The 22359-nt window shown below is 40.2% G+C and overlaps 1 protein-coding gene across 7 annotated transcripts in view; it reads right to left on the bottom strand.

The window, feature by feature from the left end:
- obsl1b (obscurin like cytoskeletal adaptor 1b) overlaps nt 1-12731 on the bottom strand; it is a 40843-nt gene extending 28112 nt beyond the window's left edge. For 3 of the 7 annotated variants that reach the window (XM_060876898.1, XM_060876900.1, XM_060876899.1), the window contains exons 1-14: nt 12408-12731; nt 8777-9864; nt 7540-7809; nt 7174-7434; nt 5438-5743; nt 5005-5271; nt 4642-4917; nt 4190-4465; nt 3694-3969; nt 3217-3492; nt 2650-2925; nt 2160-2444; nt 1987-2061; nt 342-1331 (exon numbers count right to left, since the gene is read on the bottom strand). In XM_060876898.1, coding sequence (XP_060732881.1) covers nt 342-1331; nt 1987-2061; nt 2160-2444; nt 2650-2925; nt 3217-3492; nt 3694-3969; nt 4190-4465; nt 4642-4917; nt 5005-5271; nt 5438-5743; nt 7174-7434; nt 7540-7809; nt 8777-9791 — 4849 coding nt within the window. In that variant the 5' untranslated portion in view covers nt 9792-9864; nt 12408-12731. The remainder of the gene's footprint in view (nt 1-341; nt 1332-1986; nt 2062-2159; nt 2445-2649; nt 2926-3216; nt 3493-3693; nt 3970-4189; nt 4466-4641; nt 4918-5004; nt 5272-5437; nt 5744-7173; nt 7435-7539; nt 7810-8776; nt 9865-12407) is intronic. The other 4 variants (XM_060876903.1, XM_060876904.1, XM_060876905.1 and 1 more) reach the window with 2 other exon arrangements.
- Between the last annotated feature and the right edge of the window lie 9628 nt (nt 12732-22359).

Below are 22359 nucleotides of genomic sequence, written 5' to 3'. Positions count from 1 at the left end.
GGCATCAGTCATTGTTTATTTATAGTCATAGCTCTTTTTCTTGGGAAGATGGGTTTTGTTAGATGTGAATATAATTTCTTAATGGATTAATTTGTTTAGGTGTTTTAGGTCAAGTTACTCAATTAAGCTACTGAAAACCTGACAAGCTATAGAGTTATGTTGGCAAGCCATGCAAATTATTGATTTATTGTTTTACTTAATTTATTTGTTTTTAAGGTATTTAGATTGAGTTAATGAATCAAAAATGAACAAAAATGGCATTAAATATGTTTAAAATGTTGGCAATGGGATGTACTTTGCTCTCATCATTACTTGCTGAATGATGGAGCTATTTAAATCACCTTCATGATCCACCTTATATGCTAAAACATCGTCATCCGTGCAAATTTCTTGTACTTTGAAGTAACTTCTGTCGTCTTCTTGAAAACTGCAAGCTGTTTCCTGTTTAACACATTGGGGTTGGGGTAGTTCTTCATCCTTGTAGCTGCAGAATGGGGCATCAGAGTCTGATTTTGTATGCTGAACTTGTTTAAGACTGGTTTCCTTCATGTTCTCTTTCATTTGCGACTCAGGAACAGCTGTGAAGCTCAAGCTCTCCTGAAAGATAAACTCAGGACAGTTTGCAAAGCTTAAGCTTTCCTTACTGTTCTCATTTTTTTCCAACTTAGAAACTGTTGATAAGCTCAAGCTCTCCAAATTGAGCTCACTATATGCAAAATCAGAACGATCTGTTAAGCTTAAGCTTCTTTGAATGTTCTCAGTTTTGGCCAAAACAGGATCTGCTATGAAGCTCAAGCTTTCCTTTGGGCTCTTGTTTTTTGAAACATTTGAACCATCTGTGAAGCTTAAGCATTCTTTATTATGCTCGGTCTTGGCCGAGTCAGGATCTGCTATGAAGCTCAAGCTTTCTTCAAGGCTCTTGCTTTTTGAGACATTAGAACCATCTGTAAAGCTTAAGCTTTCTTTAGTGTTCTCGGTCTTGGTAAAATCAGGAACTACTGTGAAGCTCAAGCTTTCTTTAAGGTTCTTGTTCTTAGAGAATTTAAGAAGTTCTGTGAAGCTTATGGATTCTTTCGTGGTCTCAGTCTTGTCTAAATCAGGAACTGCAGTGAAGCTTAAGCTTTCTTCAAGGATTTCGCTCTTTGTGAGCTCAGGAGTGTCTGTAACGCTTAAGCCTTCCATATTGACCTTGGCCAACACAGGAATTGTTGCTTCCTGGGAGAAACCCAGGCTTTCCTTAATGATCTTGCTCTTTGCAACCTCAGAACCCTCTGTGACACCCAAGCTTTCCATAACGATGTTGGTCTTTGCAATTTCAGGGAAGGATTCAGCTATAGTTGTATGATGTGCACAAAGAAAAGTTTCAGTGGGTTTCCACTTTCTTAATTAGAAGCTGATTAAACAGTTGTTCTCAGTGAATGTTACTTTCAAGAATTTTAACATTGAAGAGAAAAAATAAGAGAGACGACCATATGACAGAGTGGTCTAGAAGCATGTCACACATATCAAGGCTACAATTCCAACAAAATTATGCTTGCTAATGGTATAAAGGTTAGTTATTTGTTCTGCTTCTTCCAGCATTTCATTCATTCATTCATTCATTCATTCATTCATTCATTCACATTTAAACCATATATTCAGTAGATAGATGTTATAGACACTTCAAGACATTATGTTTGTTCTGACTAGCATTATGTAAGAGGAATTAAGCAAATGGAAGGTTTTCTATTGATGTACTGAAATTAAGATGAAATCTAAATATTTTATAGGATTGTTAGCTGGGAAGAAAGGCTTGCAGACCAACTGGATGTTGGATTAAGATATAATAGCAGGGATTAGTTTGGGAAGCACTTTCAAGAATGGATAACCAAGGTGCATGGATTCAGCATCTTTTGGCACAGCCTTATAAAGGTTACACCCCACCATTGTTAGTGGCACGGATGCACTGGGTTAAGTGTGCTAAGGGTGGAGTAGCAGTTTTATCACCTTTCATATCCACAGTGCACTGGACAGTGTCATCATAGGTCTCACCCTTGTACACTTCAGAGTGAGACTGCTCGGCTGTTAGGAAAGCCACAAAGAAAACAATAAGCTTTCTAGCTTCAATTAGGTAAATGCTCCAAGTTAAGAATGGGGTACAAATAATAGTGGTAAACCACCTTTGTCTGCAATAAACTGGGTGTGATCATCTGGCATCCTAGGTCTGTTTATTCCATTGTCTGGTGCATCAGATGATTTGATGTTTAAAGTTTTTATAGGCACCTCCCACTTAATTTGAGGCTCAGGTTCAATTCCATCTTGTGATAATATCTCTTCCTCATCTTTTAGTTGGTAATTATATTCAGTGGAATCCAGGATTTTACATTGTTGTGCAGTAGAGATGCTTTCAACACTACATTGGCTCTTCTCAACATCAGGAACATCCAGTAGTTTCAAAGGTGAAGCTAAAGATGATCATTGATAAAGGAACACTTTACGTTGTCAGTTTTGGTGACTTATATAAACTTAAATGTTTAACTGCTAATAAAAGCCAATGATATGCAGGTTTATTGCAAGAGACATAAAGACAATTGAAAACCTAAACAGAGCGCAAAATTGTTAGTTGCCACGCTAAAGCATTGTCAGTAAGAGGCAAAATTTAAAAATCACCTTCATCTTGTACATTATATTGGATGACCTCATAGTTTCTCTGAGGGTCGTGCCATCCAGACTCGGTGGGCTGTTCTGCATTTAAAGCAAGCTTTCTCCTGGTATCTTCCGTTCTGATATGAGGTTGACTTTTTGAGAGGAGTGCTACTCCATCTTCGTACCAACACACCTTGGCTGGTGGGTCTGAGATCTCACAGTGTAGCTCAGTGGGGTAGCCTGCTTCAAAAAACTGGTTCTTCACAACCCCTGGGAATGCTGAAAACTTCACCGGTGGATCTTATTGTGGAATATACATAACATTAAAACTTAGAGAATGAATTTCCCAGCCTGACTAATCTGTGATCTCTCAGACCTTCTGCCAGAAAGCAAGTTAAATATAGAATGCAACACAATAAACAGTAGTATCAAACAGTTGCCTGCAAGACACGATGCATAGGTAAGAGACATGTCCATAAAAGCAGCGCTATGAGGCACAGACAGTTGTTTTTCGTTAGTTTGCTTCTAGTTTTAAATAAATGCAGCTTTTGGTTACTGGATGTACATGCTTCTCAGAAAGCCATAAATCACCTTTGATATCCACAGTGAACTGTACAGCATCATCAGCCATATTGCAGCTGTACAGTCCAGAGTGGCTGGGTTCTGCTGACTGGACTACCAGCATCCTCAGTGTGCCTTCTGCTTGTATGTCCCAGCCAGTGTCTGTCAGAATCTCTGTTTCATCCTTATACCAGTGAACAACTGCTGTAGGATCTGATACCTCACAGCGAAGTTCAAAACAGCTGCCAGCTTCAATGCATTTATTCTTCTCAACTTCTGGAACAGTTGAGAACCACACTGGCACAGCTGCAGATGGTGATTCACGATAGAATAATAAAGCTTTACTTCAACATTAAAACATGCAACAAAAACTATAACGCAGACAACTTTTAAAAATGTGAGGACTTAAAAATTCATTGCTTCACATTGCTTCAAAGATACTGTAACTAGGTTTTACAGAATATCACTGAAGACCAAAAAAAAAAGAGAAGAAACTGCAAGATTCACCTTTGATCTCGACTTGATACTCAACAACGTCATCTTTTGTTGTGCACCTGTACACACCAGAGTGAGACAGGGCTGCTGATTCAATAATTAATCTTCGTATGCAGTCTTCTGATTGGAAATCTACACCAGATTCTGTAAGAATTTGCTTCCCATCCTTGAACCAGAGGACCTGCCCAGAGGAGTCTGATATCTCGCACTGCAGAACAATAGTGCCCCCTGCTTCAATGCACTTTCTCCTCTCAGTTTCCGGACCAGCTGAGAATCTCACTGGTGGAGCTATAGATATTTTATAGAAGTTTTCTTAATCTTTATTTCTTGGAAATTCACATCGTTAAAATTTCATGTTAACATTTCAAACAATTTTTTAAATTGGAATTTTCAATTAAACAATGTTAGCAGATTGTTTAATAGTGCAAAGCTTGATACTAAGGCAGGATCTAGGTTGTATTTGTTAGTGGCCAACCATTGTGCAGTTTATATAAAGCATTCGAATCACCTTTGATTTCCACATTGAACTGGACAGCAACACCTTTTGTCTTGCAGCTGTATACCCCAGAATGGTAAAAATCAGCTTTTTCAATAACCAGTGCCCTCTTGGTTCCATCAGACAGGAAGTCTAGTCCATTTTGTGGAAGGAGTTTTGTTTCATCTTTGTACCAAGAAACCTGGGCACTTGGCTCTGAGAGCTCACATTGTAGAAGAATTGGACATCCAGCTTCAATGGACTGATTTGCGTCCATGTCTGAAAGTGCTATGAACCTCACAGGTGGGGCTATGAGTGTTTTGATCAATGTTAGTTATAAATTGAAAACATTTGTAGAGGTGTTTAAATGCACAAACTAACAACATATAAAGAACAACAAAAGCGATCACTGAAACTCAAAGAGCTCTATTAATTATGCTGCTTACTAATTTTAATGATCCAAATTGAAGTGATTTTCAACTTACCTTCAACTTCCACATTAAACCTGATGACATCATCAATGGCATCACAGCTATAAACCCCTGAATGGGAGAACTCAGCTGACTGGATGACAATTCTTCTCATTGTTCCTTCTGATTGGATGTGAAGACCTTCAACTGAGTGAAGTTCAACTCCGTTCTTATACCAGCGGACTTGTGCTTCAGGGTCTGACAGCTCACAGTAGAGGACTATTGGATTGCCTACTTCCACAAACTTATTTCGGTCTATCTCAGATAGTGGGGTAAATTTTACCAGAGGAGCTGCATATGGAAAGGAACATTTACACAAATTTTAGTAATTAATCTACAATAGAGCCCCTTTAGCTGCCCTAAGACACAGTTGCTCACCTTGTATATAGAGCGCTGCTGAATCACGAATTCCATAGGCAATGAAGGTGATTTCAGCTCCGTTGTCAGTGTCTCGTACCCCACGAATTCGAAGTGACTGGTGTGTTCGAGACCTTCTAATAAGAAAACGTTCATCGTCTTGAATTTGGGTGCCATTCCAAAACCAAGTGCCTATGACTGAGGCAGACAATTCAATGGAAAAACAGGCATCCTGTCCTTCAGGCACCAGTGCATCTTGTAAAGGTGCTTGTATTTTTGCTACCGGAACTGTAAAAATCACAAGAACAAGTTTTCACTGTTTTCTTATTTGTGGGCTTGATAGATTTACAAACCAAAGAAAATCTATTATTAAAATGAAATTCCTATTTACAGAAAACAACTACTGTAGTCAATACAAACAATATGCGAACAATTTATGCTGTAATTGTGTTACCCAAATGAACTGCTCGAGGGAACTCCACATATCCACTTCTTCCGTACTTGTTGATGCTACAAATGCGAAATCTGTAGTCAGCCTCACACGGAACACTGTCGCCAAGAATTTCCACTGAGGTTGCAGAGTCTGTGGTTAGGCACTGCAGCCACTCTGGAGAACCTATTTCTTGTCTCTCTAGGATATAGCCTGAGGGTGGATTCTTACGACAGTCCTGTGCTGTAACCCAGGACAGGAGCGCCGCATTAGCACGCTCTGTGTTTATCTGAACCCCCACAGGGCAGCTAGGTGGACATTGCCTAATCGCTGAGGAACAATAAAGAAAATACAATAGTAAAATAACGAAAATCATTATACTAAATGTCTAAAAGAATCCAGCATTTGTAATGAGTCAGTTTGGCTATTTAAGGCACACTTGCTGACAAATACTAAATAGCTTGCACAACATGGAGCTATGCAAACTAATCTCCATAAGAACATTTTGCAGTTGAATAAGATGCTCAGTGACTTTCAATTTGGCATTTATAGCATTAAGGGCCTTGCTCAGGTGCCCAGCAGTGGCAGCTTGGTGGACCTGGGATTCAAACTCACAACCTTCCGATCAGTAGTCCAACACCTTAACCACTGAGCTACCACTTCCAACGATTTCAGAATGTCAACATTGCAACAAATGCTCTTGTCAACTTTTGTGTGCCGATCTTAACTGTCGTTATAAGTTACTTTATTCTTAATGGAAAATTAGCATGGTAAGCGAGTTGTGTAACAACATACTGTATTACAGCGTGCCTAATCAACCAAATATGTTTAAAATGTATGAGTTCTAATACCACAGACATAACCATGCATCTTTGCCATCATCAAACTTTATTGTGTATCTTAAACACAACAAAAATATGAAGCAACACAAATTCTCTGATGCATTCAGGTGACCTTTCATTCCTGGTTTAATCAGAGTTAAAAAAGTCACTGCGGCCATAGTGTTCTTATTCTTTAGCAAAGGACTCAGGATTCAAAAACACATAGTTTTTGTAAACATTGTTATATTAAGAGTCTAAAGAAATCACAAAAACTGCAATAACTGCAACAGTATAATCACTGATTTGAATGTTGATCGTTTTAATCCATTGAAAATGGAAACCCAAAGCTCATTTTCAGGCAATGATTATTTTTGCTGAATCAAATTACTGTATTGTATCGAGGCACCACCGCATCATTCATTTTCTACTGCTTATCCGAACTACCTCGGGTCATGGGGAGCCTGTGCCTATCTCAGGCGTCATCGGGCATCAAGGCAGGATACACCCTGGACGGAGTGCCAACCCATCGCAGGGCACATACACACACACTCTCATTCACTCACGCAATCACACACTACGGACAATTTTCCAGAGATGCCAATCAACCTACCATGCATGTCTTTGGACCGGGGGAGGAAACTGGAGTACCCGGAGGAAACCCCCGAGGCACGGGGAGAACATGCAAACTCCACACACACAAGGCGGAGGCGGGAATCGAACCCCGACCCTGGAGGTGTGAGGCGAATGTGCTAACCACTAAGCCACCGTGCCCCCCCCACCACATCATATCAAATTTAAATGATGTGGATTTTTTTTATGTATGTTTGTTCAGGTTATTGTTATTCTTTGATTTTAGAAGAAATACAGTATTGTATATTTGAGTAACTTAGACACAATGCACAAAAACCCAGGTCTGGTTAAATATGAAAAATGTCTAACCTTTCACCCTTAGCTGAGATGATGTCTTTGATCGGCCAACGTAGAAAATGACCAGTCCGGAATCATGAGGTGTAGTATTAACGAAGACCAAGATGTGAGTTCTGCCAAAAGATTTGATGATGGTCTGATGTGTCTCCCTCAGCTCTGTCCCATCTTTGTACCAGTGAATATCCATTTCCTCTTCTTCTACCTCCACACAGAAAGCAGCATTTTCCCCTTCCAGAACATCTACTTTTCTGGGCAGCTTTCTTACGATTGTACCTATGAAGAGGGTGCGTAAATATCATTGTAACTAAAATCACTAACCAATATGAACCAAAACCAGTGTATTGAATCCCAGCTTTAAAATAGTTCTAAGATATTTACCTTTGACAGTTACCTCAGCTATGCTTCTTCCTCCATCTGGCATTTCACAGAGGTAGATCCCATCATCATCAACCCCCATGTCACGGATTGTGAGTCGCCGCTTTGTTCCCCACTCTTCCATCCCATATTTGGCCCCTGGCTGTAGCCTTCTGTCTTCTAAATACCATGTAATTGGCACAGAGTCCTCTGGTACTTCACACTCAAGAATGGCCAGGTCCTGCTCCCAGACTTCGAGGTCATTGAGTGGTTGCTTGAATCGTACAGGTGGTTCTGATGTTGTCAAGGAAATGTAAGAAATTATTTGACTCTTTTTCTTATATTCATATAAAAATATTATATATATATATATATATATATATATATAATGTTTGTTATATTCTATATAAGGATCATCAGCATGGTAAGTCGTTGAAGAGACGAGCAGCACCATTTAACTGTGCTATGAAAAGCCCATTACCACACTGTTGGATTAGACAGGAAATAAACTGTAACTGATACCATCAGACAGCATTAGACAGTTGTAAATGATAGAATCTAAACCACATATAGTAGCCATGACATATTTGCTGACTGTGTAGTTACACTCTCACACAGTCTCCTACACTAGTGTATGGTGGTACAAGGTATGTGTATACTCTACCAACGTTCACTGCTATTAATTACTCACTCTCACTCATTTTCTACCGCTTATCCGAACCACCTCGGGTCACGGGGAGCCTGTGCCTATCTCAGGCATCATCGGGCATTAAGGCAGGATACACCCTGGACGGAGTTCCAACCCATCGCAGGGCACACACACACACACTCTCATTCACTCACGCAATCACACACTACGGACAATTTTCCAGAGATGCCAATCAACCTACCATGCATGTCTTTGGACCGGGGGAGGAAACCGGAGTACCCGGAGGAAACCCCCGAGGCACGGGGAGAACATGCAAACTCCACACACACAAGGCGGAGGCGGGAATCGAACCCCCAACCCTGGAGGTGTGAGGCGAACGTGCTAACCACTAAGACACCGTGCCCCCTTAATTAATTGTTGTTTTTTTCTTTTTAGATGGTGTCTAATTTATCTTAATATTGCCTGTTCATTGCTGTAAAAATTCAATTGTGCATTTCTTGTGGTTAAACAAATCTATGGAGATTATGGAATTAAGTTCTTGATGCTTCATACAAGTCATCATGACAAACTATATATAAAAAAAAAACATGCAATATATATATATACATATACCTTTAACAAAAAGATGCACTGCGCTTAGGGTTTGTCCTGCAGTGTTGGATGCAGCACAAACATATACTCCATTATCCTGCTGTTTGCAGTAGAGTACTTTCAGTGTGAAATATCCCTCTCGGTCTTCATATAGAAGATACCGCCTTCCAGACAAAATGATTCTACCATCTTTTCTCCATATGATTTCTGGTTTGGGTTTTCCTGTCACATAGCAACGGAATTTTGCATGTTTTCCTTCTGTCACAGCAAACATTTTTACTTTGGCTGAAGTCGGCAGAGGGTCTTCTTTTAGTCTTGTTACAACATGTCTACTGCTTCTCTGCTTTCCCTGATTTGCCTTCCAGTGGCCATTAGTATAACCGTTGCGATTTCCTTCATCTTCATGACCAGGGCCAGCATCCACCAACAGCACTGCTCCAGCTAGACTTTCACCAAACTCATTTCTGGCTTTGCATGTGTACACTCCACCATCAGGGGCCCTGGTTTTGAAAATCTTTAGCTGAAACCATCCTCCGTCTTGGTATCCGACACTGAAATGTGTACTCTCGAAGATCTCATTTAGCTTCTTGCCATCCTTCTCCCATACCACCTCTGGCCTTGGTTTGCCCCACAGCTTACAGGAGAAGACTGCATCTTCTCCTCGACCTACTCGTGTAGACAGGGGTTTGATGAGAAAGCGGGGCTTGTTCTCTTCTCTCAGCTCCATCTCTTGAGCCTCGCCTTCTACTTTCAGCGTTGCTGCAGCATACGTCTCCCCTATGGAGTTTTTAGCTTTGCATATGTACTGACCACTGTCTTCTGCTGTCACCACTGTAATGATGAGATTGTAAACATTGCCATCCTCAAACAAACGATATTTGCCTCCTGGATGAATTTTCTCATTGTTTCTCTCCCATACGACTGCTGGTCTAGGATCCCCACTAATCTGGCATTTAAGGACTGCATCAGTGCCACTCTGCACCACCACAGGACGTGGATAGGCCAGGAACCGGGGTGCTCCACCGAACACATCCATTTCTTTTCTCTTGCCAGCCTTACCTCAGCCTGTGTGTCTCACTTTCTCCAGAATATTTGTAGTAGCTAGGTGTCTAAATCAAAACATGGGAAATCTGTCAGACATATGAGCAAACTATGTACATCTACATATTGTAATCCTTTTTTCATCCAGGTGCTCCTAGTATATTCTGAGTGATTCTAATAAACCATATATAATATGTATGTGCGTGTGTGTGTGTGTGTGTGTGTGTGTGCGTGTGTGTGTGTGTGTGTGTGTATTTAAAGGTAGGGTCTCCGCCCACACATACATACATACGTAACCCAGGCAACTAATAGAAAGAAATGTGTCTTTATCATAGCTGAAGGGAAGAACAATACGATTGCAGATAAACAAACAAGCAAAAATGACACACAAGCATAATCATGCAAAGGACAAAGGCATATATTAGTTCTGTGAAACAAAGCAAAACCAACGTTACTCTTAAGTCTTAAGTAAAGTTGGCCGCATATTCACAGATTCGAGTTTCCAGAGTCAATAACTCCTGAGCTAAACGTTGTTACTACACAAAACGTGGTTGTAGCTGCGTCTCTACATTACTACGATAGAAAAGAGGTGTTATTTGTGTAATAACAGCTTTTAGCTCAGGAGTTATTGACTCGGGAAACTCTAATCTGTGAATATGCACCAACTTCCTGCTCCTTCAGTTCTCTCCAGCGCTGGAAAGCTGATCCTATATTAACACGGGTCCTACTTCTTGTCTTATCAAAAGCCTTTCTTCGCTTTCTTTGTTTTTATCCACGTTAATGTTAAAACTGCTTTCTGCTAATGTCACACATGCACACTGAACACTCTCTCCGTCGCATATTGACAAGACCCGCCCCTTTCTGCTCATTGGCTACACGTTTGTTTTGATTTTTGTTTAGTTTTCGGCCCGACTCAGTTTTCTGAAGCGTTTCTCAAAAATCGGAGACCCCACCTTTAACCTTGAAATATTGCATACCCTGCGTTAATAACACCATGGAACATCAAAATGAGCAAGCTAAGCTTTGTTAGTAAGAGATTCAGCAGCTTTTCTGGAATGTAGTGAGCCAAAAAAATTATTTTAATGTATATTACATTATTAAATGTTTACAAAAATTTTAACTTATAGTACTTATACATATTTTAAATATGTTTTAGAAACAATCCTGTTTCTAATGTAACCCCCTGTAATTATACTACAAACCAAAAGGGGTCTGCAGACCTAATGAACTATTACAAATCGAATGGTCGAACATTGTGAACAGATCAGTGGAAGTTATTTGGGTGAATATGCCTTCAGTGATGTCAGAGGAGAACGGCCAGACCGATTTGAACTCAGAACTGGTTTCAACTCAATCACTCTTTACAACCACGATGAGCAGAAAAACATCTTAGAACACACAACACACAAACATTTTAACAGGGAGGTTATAACCGTAGAAGACCTCATAGTCTTCTAATCCAACTATTTTATGAGTCTTTGCCTACGGTCTGCTCAGCCTTCCTTATTCACAGTCATATTGCACAGTATAATTTATTGTTGAACGACTAGATCAAAAATACAGAGAACAAAAAATAGCTATTTAAAGTTGCCAAGCTTATTTGTTCCCCAACGTGAGTGGGTGCTGGTATGCGTACTAGTGGCACTTAAGGACGGAGGAACAGGATTGCATTTCACCATGGTATTTACTCCCAGAATTTTCTAACACATTTGTGTGTGTGTGTGTGTGTGTGTGTGTGTGTGAAGCCAAAGCCAACAGTCTGGAGGTGAACAGTACTCAGCACAGATAGCTAGCACAGATGGTGCTGTAATTCAACAGGAAAGCGCTTTATATAGTCAGCCCTAAATAAAGACCTGCAAGAGGGCATGTGTCAGGTATCACAAAGAACACCCTATACACACGTGTGCACATACAAACACAGGTCTCACACACAGCACCCAAATGCAGTACACAGCTTGGGAGAGCATTGAAGTCAAAATATGCTCTGCCTTCATCACACCCCTCTTGGCAAACACATTGAAGAATTTGGCCCCTAAATGTCATTGTCAAAATTAGTTTCATTTGTCATTTGTTTAAAAAAGGAATAAAACAAACACATGCACACACTGTCCTAATGATGTATTTGCTCTAAAATATCCTCTGGAGTTTCTAATTCAAGATAAGGTTTCTAGTCTAGATCTGAACTCATTTCTATTTTATTATGAGTCTCAGGTTTTTTTCTCATGTGCCATGATTAGTCTTCCTCTAAAATAATAATAAAAAAAAAACTCACGAATCTTGCCATTTTGTTAAAATGTTGTCAACACATTCCATTTGGAATTCACTTGCTAATTTTATGTTTACGGGATAAGAAGCAAGTCAGTCTGGTGTGCGATAAGTAAAATATCTATATAAATATTCTGATCAAGTCCAGGTATTCCCCAAATTAATGCGTAAAAAACAAAATAAATGAAAACTCTTAAATCATTATGTCAATCATCAGTCACATAATATTACCAAAGACACAAACAAGAGGTTAATGATGGGGATTAACCTCTTGTTTGTGTTTGATTTAATTAGACTGACCTCTGACCTGCGTGAAGCTTTACTTCACAAGCCTTCCTTAACCTACCTCTCCTCAGTCCTCTGGGTTGATTGTAGAATTACATTGTGAATCAATCCTCTGATTGTTCCAGTAAAATTGCAGGCCTGCTCCCTGGAAACTCGCTTCCTGCTGTATTTTCCTGTTTTTTTGGTGGTAGATCCTTTCACGCTTTGACAAAATGCAGATTCAGCTATTCTTAAACAGTTGCTTGTTGTTGTCACCTGTCCATTTTGCGAGGCATTTGCCTACCCTGTGCATGTATGAAGAGGTTTCCTCAACAGTCTCTTCTTAAACAGTCTCTTCTGTGCTCTACAGCAGTTCCACAACCTCTGTGGTGTTCAGCTTCGAGACACCCTAAGTGTCATTGTTCGTGGAAGACCGTTAAATGCTTTTGCAGCTGCTGCTGTCCCCTAAAAATACTGGCAGCCCTGATGACAGCAGTGAAGATAAGTTAGGCCCTCCATTCACTTGCTCATGGTGGCTAAATTTAGATTAGATGGCTTGTCCTTAGCTTACTTGAGACCTTGCAATAAAACCTAAGGAGAAGGAGCACCTCCAGTAGGCCGCAACATTACTTGATTACTGGTCATTTTTACATATTGAAGACGATTACCAAACCTACATACATTAGTTCTTATTAGATGTGATTAATCTACTGATTCTGTTGCACCATTTTCCTTTTAAAAATGCCGAAACCTAAACGTTAAAATTGTCAAATTTGTTAGGGACCTCTATGCACGTGCCACGTGGCCAATAAATATACGAGACTGAGGGCATGAGGCTTTAAACCTCAGCTGTTTTGAGGTTCACATCGCTGTCTCATGCTCCTTCCTCTGATTTCAGCCATTGAAGGTAACCTGATCTCACCCCGAGCTCTTAAACGCTAGTCATGGAAAAAAAAACGCAGTTTGCACTAGTTACTTTGTACAAACATGCAATGATTAACGTTCCTTTTTTTCCCCCTGGTGTCACAGAAGACATTATCAAGTGTATCATGTCTATTTTTTTCCATGATGGGTGCATACAGTACAGTACAGATCATGCAGCATTTCATGATCAACATCTGAGCCTCTGTTAGCATCATGAGGCTGTAAAGTTGGTCAATGTTCATTCAAAGTAATCAATGCAGAAAACTATTTAATTACATAAATTCTGCTGATTAATAAATTCTCTGTCTGTTTAAAGTCTTTAATCTTTCAAGTTGCTTTTATTTCAAGTTTCTTTTATTTATAATGGATGTATTAAATGTTTTCTAAGCAATATTCCATCCTGACAATAACAACATCATGTTACACAGCATACGGTAACTGTTTTTACTGGGATATCGACTTTGTGACACTTTTAGCTCTCTAGGAATACAGCTGTTTGGCAAAGGAATTTAAGTTTCCATAAAGGTGTTCTGTGATCTTGTAAGCAGCGTGATGTAATTGCAAAAGGCAACAGACACTCAATTATATGGAATTTCCCTTATAAATTTTTGTCTGTGTATAAGGAATAAAAAAAAAATCATTCACAGACCGTCAATTTACTTGTGCTGTAAAACTTGGAAGGTGCAACCCTCATGTTAAAAGACAAATGGAAAGCTTTCATTTGAGTTTGTTTCCTTGCACATGGCAAAAATTTGAGCTTGGAAAAAAAAAAAAAAAATTGTTAATACGCTTAGAGCTATATTGTACTGCAGTGTTTTCTAGTTAAGATAAGCGGTTTCATGTGTTTTTTGTAAATGCACTAAAGTTTTGGCATACTATCCATACTTACTCTCTCCCTCCCTCTGCTGGTGGAAAAAAAAACATACAATTCCTACAGGTTGTATTAAATTCTTAAACATTGTGGTGTCTCATATGTAAATGGAGCCTGCGTTACAACGTAAAAGCAGGCATGATGTTGCATATTTAGTTTCAGTTTTATTTTTTAATGTAAAGTCTACATGGACATATAACCATTATAAATTCTTAGAAATTACTTTTCCCATTATGAGGCTGTAGATACTGCTCTGTCTGACCAGCCTGGGCATGTCCCAGATATCCAGGCTTGGCAACGTTCCCTCTGCCACCCATTCTGTCTGTCCTTCAGGCCCTTTATTTACAGCAAACAGCCTTCTCTCTGCCAGTAGAATCAGAAGTAGCCTTTCTTTCTATGCATCGAATAAAGCTAACTGACTATTTTATATCCACAGAGTGATGGAGATGTGGAGCTACAGATGGCCGAGAAGTAAAATACGCAGAACATCTCTACTTAACATATTTTATCAAGTGGTTTGCCCCCGAGCTTTTCACCAGGGAATAGCAGTCAGCAGTGAAGCTTGATCGCTAAGTGAATGCCGTTTCAAAATACTCCAACAGCCTGGACGCTTTGCAGAGAAATCAAGATATATGGGCGCCATAAAATATCATTCATTCACCATCCATTCAGTTTTAGCAGCTCTTTTATTTTTGTCGAGATTCAGTAAACCTGGAAACTAACCTGGGAACACTGGACACTAGGGAGAAATAAACCAGAATCAACCAGATTGTATCAACCCACAACTCCTTAATGAAACTCCTTAATGAAATTTACACAATTTCATTAAGAGGTAAAATTGTTAATCCTGTTGAATATACAAACTTAGTTATTCACAATGAATCCACAGAAGGATCCCAATTATACTCTATGTTTTAAAGGTAAGGTGCACGACGTTTGAGTCGGGCCGACAAACAAAACAAACGTGTAGCCAATGAGCAGAAAGGGGCGTGTCTTGTCAATATGCGGCGGAGAGAGTGTTCAGTGAGCATGTCTGACATTAGCAGAAAGCGATTGAAACATTGACATGGCGGATAAAAACAAAAAGGCAAGAAGTAGGAACCGTGTAAATATAGGATCAGCTTTCTAGCGCTGGAGAGAACTGAAGGAGCAGGAAGGCCTGCGATGGGACGCCGAGGTTGCTTTTTTCCTTCTCGATAGGTGAGTAACGTTGGTTTTGCTTTGTTTCACACGTCCTTTGCATGATTATGCTTGTGTGTCATTTTTGCTTGTTTGTTTATCTGCAATCGTATTGTTCTTCCCTTCAGCTATGATAAAGACACATTTCTTTCCATTAGTTGCCTGGGTTGTGTATGTATGTGTGGGCGGAGCTATCAATACAGGGGTGGGACCCATTTGGGTTAGGGGCGTGTTTGTTTTGGTGATTTCAAATGTCAACATTGGCTTTCAAACAACAGAGACCACACCTTTAAGAAGACATTATTTCATACTATTATTTCTAACTATTTCTTACAACATTACTGCGAAAAATTACTTCCTCTGCTAGGTGCAATTACAACTAAAATGTTTTTTGAGATCTGCACAGTGTTTATGGTATGGAATGAGTTAATTACCCTTAATAATAGTACTGTAACGTAAACATAGATTTGTTAGATTTAATATGGATTAGCTGTAGAAAATTACTCTGTTTCAACAAAACATGAGTTCAGAGAACTTCAGATTATTCTTAAGAGCAGTTTACACTCAAATCTCCATCACTTGATAACTTCAGTTTGATAAGATAGACTCAGTTACAACTCTAATTATATCCATGCTCAGGCTTCTCTTAACGTATTTAGCATGTTATTACTCTTAGTTTACAATTACTGAAGAGAGATTATTTATAATTACTCTATCTGGTGTCACTAAAAAGAGGATATATTTCCTTTTAAGTCTGGTTCCTCGCAGGGTTACTTCGTTTAATTTTATATGCAGATTTCTATAAAGCTGCTTTGTGGTTGCGTGCATTATTTAGTTATAAATTCTATTTAAAAAAATTACCCGATAAACAAAACTTAAATAATAGTCTCAGGACAGTTTTATTGACTAAAATGAGGTCATTCTCAAGACATAAAACACAGGCTGTTGCCTGAAGTCCTGCATATTTTACTGCTGTACCTCAAGAAACATGAAGGAGCATGAAAGATGAATTCACATTTTCAGTTGAGGAGATATAATAGATTTTACAACAATATAAAAAAAGATTTTTTTTTACCACCAAGGTAGACATACTGGTTGAAGCAGAGAGCAATGTACTCAATGATTTTGAGTTCCTTTTTTTTTCTTTTGAAATCAATTCTGATACTGAAAAGCTATTTTGTATTGTTCCTTAATAATAGTGGCTCTGAGTGGTCTATATTTTTACTTCATCCCTGAATTGTGTGTGTAGGAATTAATGAAATGTGGACCGTCTTTAGGGCCATAAGGTTCCTTAAAACAGTGCTTTATGGAACATTTAAGGAACATTTAAGTGTTTTCTGTGAGGAACAAATTGAAGAATCCTTTAGAGTTCAACCTTTTTCTAAGAGTCTTCATCTAACCTTCTTTTTGTCAGCAACCAAAAAAAGTAGCTATAATAAGACACCATCCTGCAGATCCACTGATTTATTTTTGATTGATCTACTTATTTTGCTTTAGGATTCCTGGCATTTTTTTTAGCATGTGTACTCCTTTAACTGAAAGTTTGTGAAAGCTAAAAAAACAAACGAATTCATCCGTGTTAGACCCTGAAGAGAGTACGTCTGATGACAAGTCTTTTACCATGATGGACAGAATAAACGCCATTTGTTTGAAAAGAAGCTGGCACAACCCCCAGTTTCCATAGACGGAAAGCTATATATTTTACACGCTTGTTTATTTTTCATCTCTCAGTCTACACATGGTTCAAAACCTAGCCAAGTGTAAGCACCGGGGCAAGTCTATTCGCATTTACTGATCTGCTTGCTGTCAGCTGATATCACCACCTCTGTAAATCAAGCAGCACTGAAAGAAATTGTTCCGTTCAGGGTGCGTCCGTGCCTCATGCTCAATATTCCTAGAAAAGGCTTCTGATCCACCCGACCAGGAAAAATTGATAAACGTAGATGTAGGAGTGAAGAAGTCTTACACATAGTCTTAGTCGTGTATTCTTGTGTGGTGCAACAGAAAAGTTTGTCCTGTCATTAGTTTGAATCCTGATGATGCTACAACCGTCTGCGAGTCAAGGAGAGCAAAAATGCCTGTGCTATCTGAGAGGAATGGAATTCTCTCACACCCTTATCAATCACAGCAACACTAACCAGTAATGTGTGTGTCATGCATGTGGAAGTGGGTTGATAAAGCTTTCCTTAGAGAGCGTTACGCTGACCTGTGACATAGCATGAGCACCAGAATTAAATACCTTAAATCATAGACTCTACAGATAGACAGGCAATTTTCTCTAGAACGGTTGAAGCCTACATGAAAATACGTAGCGTGTGGAATTAGCAGATCCATGTTCACAGCAGGGGGCACGGTGGCTTAGTGGTTAGCACGTTCGCCTCACACCTCCAGGGTTGGGGGTTCGATTCCCGCCTCCACCTTGTGTGTGTGGAGTTTGCATGTTCTCCCCGTGCCTCGGGGGTTTCCTCCGGGTACTCCGGTTTCCTCCCCCGGTCCAAAGACATGCATGGTAGGTTGATTGGCATCTCTGGAAAAATTGTCCCTAGTGTGTGATTGCATGAGTGAATGAGAGTGTGTGTGTGTGTGCCCTGTGATGAGTTGGCACTCCGTCCAGGGTGTATCCTGCCTTGATGCCCGATGACGCCTGAGATAGGCACAGGCTCCCCGTGACCCGAGGTAGTTCGGATAAGCGGTAGAAAATGAATGAATGAATGAATGTTCACAGCAGTTCTCTTGGTGACCACAGTGTGGTAACAGACTTTTTATAACAGAAGATATTATGTCTTCTTCATCTAAACTGTTGTTTCTACAGTAATTTGAACTTAACCTATAATGTTAACGATTTTTTTCGGAAATCAAGAGAGCTGTTAAGCAGCTGGCACAAAACGAATTACTTTACTTTGTTTGGTACACTTTGGCTGTAACTAATAATAGGAAATACTAGTCTTTTTCTACCAAGATCTCGTCTGTCAAACTTCCTGCTGTAGTGGTGAAGCCATTTGGCAGAATTGTATGTCTTATAGGTGGCACAAGATGAGAAGCAGCAACTAAGAAGCTCAGCGTGTAGGAACAGGACAGGTAGACTATGGGTACCTGGGTGTTGACCATGCAGATAATGCACAAAAACACAGGTTTATAGAGCTTCTTCCTTCAGGGAAAGTCCCAGTTGAAAAATCGATCTTAAGTGCACCTCTTCCTCTTAGTTTAAATGCCAAAATTTGTTCTGCTGACTTTTCTTGTTGCCTGTTTGTCTTGGTGGTTAAGTAAATGGAGCTCTTAATTTCTGGCACAGTTTTGTCCTGACTTGTCCTACGCAAAAACCCAAAGAAGAACATTTATTTGATCGGTGAATCTCTACAGACTCATATTGGTGTTATCATACTGTTTTCTAACGGCAAGTGTACAAACACCTCTCTAGCAAGTACACAAAGCCGAACAAGAAGCCAACCTTGTGTAACTAGTGTATAGACTGCAGCCAGCACTTAAACGCTGACATAAAGAACATATTAAACCACCTGTGTTACACTGGTGCTTGTGTCCTGCTAAATTGCCACAGAGACGTTGCCTGAATGTCAAAGCAGTCTGAGACTTCAGACTTACTTATGGAGTGAAAAGCAGGTTACAGATTTCTGTTACTTACCTTCAGGCATGAGGCATTCTTTATGCACGGTCTCGATTATCATTGCCTGAAATAGGACACAAAATAAACAAAAAATCCTGGTGCTTCTGAATCTCTAAGACATTAACGCTAGTCTCCAACTACAACCGTTTTCCTTTTGGTGTCTGAATAATTGTTACATTATCATGCCCGATATAGCTGAGGTGAAATATTATAACAAATTCAAGAATTATGTATAATCGAAAGCTCTATTTATCATATTTACATTTATCTATATACTTAGTCTAACATGTACCTTATTATAAATCAGGCTTTGAATATACAACTAAACCAAATAAGATGTTTAGAATATAAAAAGCATTTTTATGAGCTACTCAATCGCCATTTAAATGAATCTGTTGAAGAAATGTTGTGTTAAACTCTGTTTAATTCTGGGAGATCATTGTGGTGTAAAATCTGCACGTGACGACCGGGTTGAATGAGATGACGCAAACTTAAATAAGTCTCTTTAAATGTTAGATACATTCAGCCTAACTGTTCAAACGTTACATTTTCCCCCTTATTCGTCGATGGTGAATCTGTCAGCTGCACAGAAAAGATTTCAGGGATTTTGTTTTGCTCCATAAATGCCACTTTACATATGAATACATTTCAGGTATTTACCCATAGAACACTTATCCAGTCAGATTTGGATTTCAGTCGTCCATCAATGAGCACTTGTGCAGACATGAACGTGTGTGGGGAAATTGCTATAGTAAAATAATAATAAAAAACACCTACTGTAGGTTGGGATAATGTTAGTATTATCGTTGGCCTTTATGCTAGGTTTAACATATTTGTCAGCGACGCGGGGTAAAAAACGGACCCAAACGCAGGACAGCTTAACAAAAACAGGGTTTAATAAACAAAAGAAACACGAAACAGGACAAGGGCAACAACAGACATGAAGACAATAACAGGAGACAATAGACAAGGGCGGGGCAGACACGTGAACATGAAAACATAAACAAAAGGCACATGGCCAAAGTCCAGGCAGAGTCCTGACAGAACCCCCCCCTCAAGGCGCGGCTCCCGACGCGCCAAACCGTCCTGACAGTCCCGACGGGTCCAGGAGGGGGGAGCAAGGCACACGGCGAGGCAGGTGGGGGGAGCAAGGCACACGGCGAGGCAGGTGGGGGGAGCAAGGCACACGGCGAGGCAGGTGGGGGGAGCAAGGCACACGGCGAGGCAGGTGGGGGGAGCAAGGCACACGGCGGCGCAGCCAGAGTGGCCGAGCGACGTCCACAGCCGAACAGGAGGGCCGAGCGACGTCCACAGCCGAACAGGAGGGCCGCGCGACGTCCACAGCCGAACAGGAGGGCCGCGCGACGTCCACAGCCGAACAGGAGGGCCGAGCGACGTCCACAGCCGAACAGGAGGGCCGCGCGACGTCCACAGCCGAACAGGAGGGCCGAGCACAGCCCCCGACGCACCACGGCCAGACCCACCTCTCAGAACCAGGAAAAGGGGAGGGAGGGCAGGGAAAAAACAAAATCCCCCACAGAACAGAAAAAAAATCCAGGGGGCAAAACACGGGCCTGCAACACCCCCCCGCGGACAGGAAGTGGGGCGGCGTCCTCCACGGAAACCGGATGTGAAGCGACGCCCCCCACCGGACAGATGCGGGGCGATGTCACAGGACACCGAAAAAACAAAACAAAACTCGGGCTGGTGACACGGCCCGCAACCAGGAAGTGAGGCAACGCCCCCCGCGGAAAAGCCGGAAGCGGAGCGGCGTCCCCCACCGGAAAAATGCGGACCGATGTCACCAAAACCCGCAAAGTCCAGGGGAAAAAAAATAAAAAATGCTCCCAAACGGCCGGTCCAGGCTAAAGCTGTCCTGCTGGGTCCTGATCTGGCGGAATCCTTCTGTCAGCGACGCGGGGTAAAAAACGGACCCAAACGCAGGACAGCTTAACAAAAACAGGGTTTAATAAACAAAAGAAACACGAAACAGGACAAGGGCAACAACAGACATGAAGACAATAACAGGAGACAATAGACAAGGGCGGGGCAGACACGTGAACATGAAAACATAAACAAAAGGCACATGGCCAAAGTCCAGGCAGAGTCCTGACAATATTACATATTACATGCTGAGTAACTTAGTACAAATGCACGACTGAATGTTGTGAATGTTGAAATGCACGGTGAATGTTGATAAAAAACAAAATGTTATCCCGACCAAGACACAGATGAACTGGAAAACACTTACTATGATGTCTAAACAAGATCCAATTTTTCTAAGATTGTCTCACAACCCATTTATTTATACAACTAGTATTAAATGAGCTAAACATATAAAATATTTGAACTGTATGATATCATGTATTTGCTGAAGTAATAATTTAAAATATTTAAAAACATTTATTATTTACTTAATCAATGCAGAGTATTTAAAACCAAGACCAAAGCGAGAAAGGATATATTGTGAAACCCTAAATTGTGAATATTGTATTCTGTATATATTGTGAATGCGAGCTTAAAACAAGATATATCTAGAATATCGATTACTTGCACTTAGTACACTTGCTCCTGTTACGTCTGCGCTCTCATTCTTAGTGTTTTACACACTGACCCTGTGATTCAGTTCAGTGGATGCTGATTCTCTGATGAATGTGTGGACATGTATATGTACTTGTGCTTGTATTGATAGGATCGTTCCCATCAGAAAAAAAATTAAATGTCAGTTTGGTGTTAGAATGTGAATTGCAAGGTCGTAGGTCATCACTGGTTAGAATTTATGGTTTCAGACTTCACTTCCTCAAAGATAAATCATGGTATTTAAATCAATTCCCTGAAACCTGATCTGACGATTGCTGTTTTTTTTTTTAAGTAGTCATAACCACTTTTACCCCTAAATTAAAATGTAGTTGAGGTACTGTGCTCTGAAGGTCAGACCTGACTCAGCTTCCAAGTATCAGACGAGGTAATGCGATTTCCATAAATGTACCAAAGAGACACATAAAAGAGGTCAAACATGGAAAAAATAGAGGTTAAGAATGTTTTTATTTAACATTATTTGTCAGCTTTGAAATGGCTAAGCAAGCACACAGACTGGAAATGTACTTGTTGTAAATCAAGACCTCTGTGTTGACAGTGTAAAGCTCAGGTATTTCAAAACATTTCAAAACATTTACCCTGTGTCCATTAACTTCGAGTCAGGACAAAAGACGTTTCTAATTCATCTCTTTAAGAGACTATGTGGATGGATTTGCTCAAAAGATAATTTGATTGTTTAAGGTAGTTTTACTTGACCTACCTTTATTAATATCCATCAATATTAGATCTGAATTCTGAACGCACTTGTGCTCAAAAGTATCTTTTTTTTAATGGAGACTCGTGACACTTGAATGCTGAATTTGAGACACGTAACCTTACTAGGCTAAAATACGTGTTTGA

This window comes from Tachysurus vachellii, chromosome 8, assembly GCF_030014155.1.
Source record: "Tachysurus vachellii isolate PV-2020 chromosome 8, HZAU_Pvac_v1, whole genome shotgun sequence".
NCBI lineage: Eukaryota > Metazoa > Chordata > Actinopteri > Siluriformes > Bagridae > Tachysurus > Tachysurus vachellii.
Note: the sequence above shows the minus strand (reverse complement) of the source record. Positions and strands in the feature narration are given on the sequence as shown.